Below are 5,248 nucleotides of genomic sequence, written 5' to 3'. Positions count from 1 at the left end.
TTTGTATTTTGATAGAAAGTTGTACATTAGAAAATGTAGAATATACCCTATTGCACAAGCAGAATTTTGTTGACTTTGACTTAACTAGAATTTGACGGTTGTCACAGATGATATTTGAATTTCCAAATTAAAATATGATATTTATAGAATTCTTATCCCCATCCATTTAACCCTATACGTTCAAAGAAGTAGCATCCATCATCTTCTCTAAACATACACCATCGCCGTCGGCAACAACCGTCGCCATCAACAACCACCAGATCTGTATCACCACTAGTTAACGTTGTCAACATTCATCTATCTTCTCACATTGACGTGATCCAACACCATTTTGAGCATTGTCACTAGGAGATCATCTTCATGTTTTATTTAATCACAGTCACTAAAAGAGTGTCGTCCTTTTTTTTAAACTCGCAAACCAGAATATCATCTTCATCTCTTTTTCTTTTATTGTTATGATTTTGAGTTTGTCCAGTTTCTCCTTATTATATTTCTCCTTTTTTTTGTCAATCATGTACTCAATAAAACTCGACCAAAATTTTGTCTAAATATATTGTGTTTACACTATGTTGAAAGAAGATAAAACAATGCACAAACATATAACAATTTTATTTTTAAAGAATACGGATTAAAACTCAATTCTTTAAGAATACAGATAAAACTCACATTCTAACCATTTTAATCTTGAAGAACATGCTTACATGTAATTCTTAGCCATACTTAAAGAATTCAAATTAAAAACTTAATCATTGTATTCTCATTTTCAACAATTTATACTTAGTAAGTATGTTAAAATTCTTTAAAAAAAAATTAGAATTCATAAGTAATTCTTTTATATCGCAAATTAGAAATCCACTTTCAACTATTCCATTCTTAAAGATTATGACTACTACTTATAAAGCATTCGTCATACTCTTAAAGAATATAAATAAAAAACCTTTTTTCTAAGTTATGTATATGGTCACTGATAACCAAAGATGCATACATAACCAAAGTTGCATACATAACTAGAGACAAGTTTTAAACCTTTTTATTCTTAAATAATAAAACTATTGATAACTTAATTATTGTATTCTTAAAGAATACAACCTAATAAACCATTTTTTGTGATGTTTATACAACTAATCAACCTTTTTGTTTATGAAATTATTTAGTAATTGTGATGGTGGAAAAAACGATTTAATAAGAACGGATGTTATGAAACGAAGTTTCTGAATACCAGTAATTTCCTAAATTATTGTTGAACAAATTGTAAATTTTAACCTTATAAAAAATATATAAAAATAGAAAATAATTAATTTTTTTCTTATTAATTACCACTATGCAGTAAAAATTTATTGTTTAAGAATGAGAATAATAAGAATGTAAATTGACAACCCTAAAAGAAAAAAAAAATTAACTTTTCAATTTTGATTTTTATTAATTAATTTGACTTTGTTGCCTAAAATATAGATATTTTTTATTTCTCTCTCATAATAAAATATTATAAATCCTTTTATAATTATTTTCATGTAATTATAGAGTAAATGATAACCTATATTAAAAATATATATCTAAGATCATAAATACATTCTTTTATCTAATGATCATACATTCATATAAGAATTATGATTTATATTTGATTATATATATATATATATATATATATATATATATATATATATATATATATATATATATATATATATATATATATATATATATATATATATATATATATAGGAACTAAATTGTATTTTTATAAATGTTCAGGACCTCTAATGAAAATTTGTTCAGTTGTAACTTGTAGCCTTGTACAGTTCATCAACCATACAAGTTTGTGCCCATCTCTTTGGACCATAAGTTGATGAATCACCTCCAATAATTTAAATTATATACTACAATTTAACCTTGAAATCATGGAATTTTTCTGATCCTCTACATCTCTTCACCTACCATCACCTTGCTCTTCAATGGTGATGTCCTCCTTTTTCAAACTCACTCTCATCCTTATCATCACCTCCACCCCAACCTCCTACGGTGAAACCGCCATAACCACCGCCACTTGCACCGCTATCCACCAGCAAAACTCCCCAATCTCCAAATGCAATTACGTAAAAACAAACACCGGGTGTGTCCCAAAAGGATACATCAACTACCTACAAATTTTCTACTGTAATTTTTCACAGTTTCCTCAACTGGGTTTCATCTTTCTACTTCTATGGCTCGTTGTTCTGTTCTATATTCTGAGCAACACAGCGTCGGAATACTTCTGCCCTGCAGTCGAACACTTGTCCAAAACACTCAACCTCTCTCCGGCAATCGCGGGAACCACTTTGCTTCCATTAGGAAACGGATCAACAGATGTCTTCTCCAGCATAATCGCCTTCACCACATCCACCGACGGCGGAGATATCGGGCTTAACAGCATATTAGGTGGGGCGATTTTCGTTTCCACCGTCGTCGTCGGAGTTCTCAGCCTATTAATCACATACCGTCGGAGAATCGTCATCGTTGATAAACCCAATTTCATCCGGGACGTTGTGTTTCTTCTCTTCACACTCTCTAATCTCTTCATAATCATCATCATCGGAAAAATCACCTTTTGGTCATCACTTTTTTTCGTTTCCACTTACATAATTTACATCTTATTAGTTTCTTACATGCATTTCAACACCATGAAAAAACACAAGACAGTCATTGATGTTGCTGATAAGGATGATCAGATTCAGAGCACAAGAGTACCATTATTCGGTTCTGTCGTCGACGAAGAAAATGTTATACATCCTGCAGAAAAGCCTGTACATTTTGAAGAACAAGTTGTACCCGATGACCCAAAAAGATGGATAGTCACATTTTTCTATGTAATCAACATGCCAATTTACATACCCAGAAGGCTTACAATACCAGTGATAACAAAAGAGAAATGGTCCAAACCCTTTCTTGTGATTTCTGTCGCATTAGCGCCATTAATGGTAGCTCTAATCTGGAACACACAATATGGGAAACTAGGGTTAAAATCTAGCATGGTGATATACTTTGTTGTGGGGTCAATTGGGATAGCTTTAGGGACTTGTACATTTGCCTTCACAAGTAGTACAGCGCCACCACAAAAGTGTATAGTTCTTTGGTATGCACTAGGGTTTCTAATGAGTGTCACTTGGACATACATAACTGCTGATGAATTAGTCTCTTTGTTAGAATCCCTAGGGAGCATAATTGGAATGAGCCCTTCAATTATAGGGCTCACTATCCTAGCTTGGGGGAACTCAATTGGAGACCTAACATCCAATGTGGCTATGGCTGTTTATGGTGGGGCCCATGGGACTCAGATTGCCATGTCAGGGTGTTATGCTGGACCTTTGTTTAATGTTCTCATTGGATTAGGGTTTTCGTTTGTTTTTGTATCATGGTCGAATTATCCTGCTTCTTATGTCATTCCTGAAGACCCTAATCTGTGTGAAACTATCGGGTTTTTGAGTGTTGGATTGCTTTGGGCTCTTGTGATTTTGCCCAAAAGAGATATGCGACTTGATTATACACTCGGAGGTGGACTTTTGGTGATATACTTTTGCTTTTTATTCATAAAGCTTGCGAGGGCTCTTGGATTGTTGGGTGCTTAATTCTTTGCTCTAACTTGTCAGATTAAGTGTAAGTAATAGTCGATGTATTCTAAGCATTTTTGTTTTAGTAATTTAGTGAAATGTATGATTCATCAAATGAATTGTGTTTACGAAAGTTTGACATTTCAATATTCTATGATGAATCTTTTCATTTTTTAAAACAATACACTGCGTAAATTATAGATACAGCCAAATGGGTATGTGATGTGAATGCAAGTTGCATAATGAGTGATACCGTTTTGTATGTATATGATTCATGCGAAGTTCTTTTACACGTGACATAAAGTGGTTGGTATCAAATTGTCCACTTTCTATCAATATGTTAGGCAATAAACTATGGTAGCCAACCATTTAATCAAATAGACTAATGGTTCTTAACCAACCATACGTATAAAATTCTTTTGAAAAAAAGGTTGAGATGACTCAGAACAAAAAATAAAAAGGTTTGAAACTAAAACACATACTGAAGTAAATACTATAATCTTGTCTTAATAAAGATCGAACCCGATGCCACGTAGAAGCATTAATTTCTTTTGTGATTGATCTATAGACTTTGAACAATGAGCCAAGCAATGCCCTTAATTTGTCCTCATTAATAGTGCCAAATTCGATGTTGATATTGTCTTTGAAACAGGATAAGTAGTGGACAGGAATCAACCATCTGGATGTACTGCAATAGAATCTTACATAAATTACACTTTTAGTCCTTATGAGTGGATGTGATCAGGAAAATAGCCTAAACAAAATTGCATAATTAATTTTAGTTTGACAGAATTTTTTTTGATTTAAATGATAATATTGAGGATGCAAACAAATAGAGTATACTGAATACTACCAAGGCCGCCTAAAATCAAGAAATAAGCAACCACATTTGGACACTGATACTTTATCATGAAAACTCTATCAAAATAACAGTAAAAACCACAAGAACACTTAAGACGTTTAAAAACCCACTACCACCAATAATAAAGCAATAATGAGTCTTTATATATATATATATATATATATATATATATATATATATATATATATATATATATATAGAGAGAGAGAGAGAGAGAGAGAGAGAGTGAGTGTGTGTGTTAGGTTCATTTATTCTAATTAATTATTGTGTGGATGTAGGAATGATCATTGTAGACCAATTATTTCAACAATATGATTAGGGGTATAATAGTAATCTTGATCACACTTAATTATAGTAAACATTTAAAACATTTAATATCCTTTAAATTAGGGATTTAGTTTCTCAACCCTACAAAACCACCAATCCCTCATCACCATTAACACACGTCGTCGCCCGATTTAGGGATTTAGAAAGAAAACTTGATTTCATGATTCTTCTTCCTTTCTTCCACTCACTGATCTTCTGCACCAACATCTTCATCGACATGATTTTGTGAATTCTACTCGATTTACAATCAGCTCCATATCTCTCATGATTTGTTCTTACACAGAAACCCGTGAATTCAAAACTATCGTCGACAAGCTCTCTCACGCCTTGAACACCCAACTAGGTATTGCCAAGGACGATGTCGTCCTCTTCTTCGCCCCAACTTAATCCAATACTCCATCTCTCTATTCTCTATAATCGCTCTCGGTGCCATAGACACCATCGTCATCACCATTCTAGAATTATATCAAAACAT

At 32.5% G+C, this 5,248-nt stretch overlaps 1 protein-coding gene across 1 annotated transcript; it reads left to right on the top strand.

Moving 5' to 3' along the window:
- Positions 1-1,826: 1,826 nt before the first annotated feature.
- Positions 1,827-3,874, top strand: LOC145002171 (cation/calcium exchanger 1-like). The gene has a single exon (XM_078961470.1). It carries the CDS (start codon positions 1,953-1,955, stop codon positions 3,600-3,602), a length of 1,650 nt encoding a protein of 549 aa, XP_078817596.1. The 5' UTR covers positions 1,827-1,952; the 3' UTR covers positions 3,603-3,874.
- Positions 3,875-5,248: the final 1,374 nt, after the last annotated feature.

The sequence above is a fragment of the Lactuca saligna genome, chromosome 6, assembly GCF_052625555.1.
Source record: "Lactuca saligna cultivar CGN05327 chromosome 6, ASM5262555v1, whole genome shotgun sequence".
NCBI lineage: Eukaryota > Viridiplantae > Streptophyta > Magnoliopsida > Asterales > Asteraceae > Lactuca > Lactuca saligna.
Note: the sequence above shows the minus strand (reverse complement) of the source record. Positions and strands in the feature narration are given on the sequence as shown.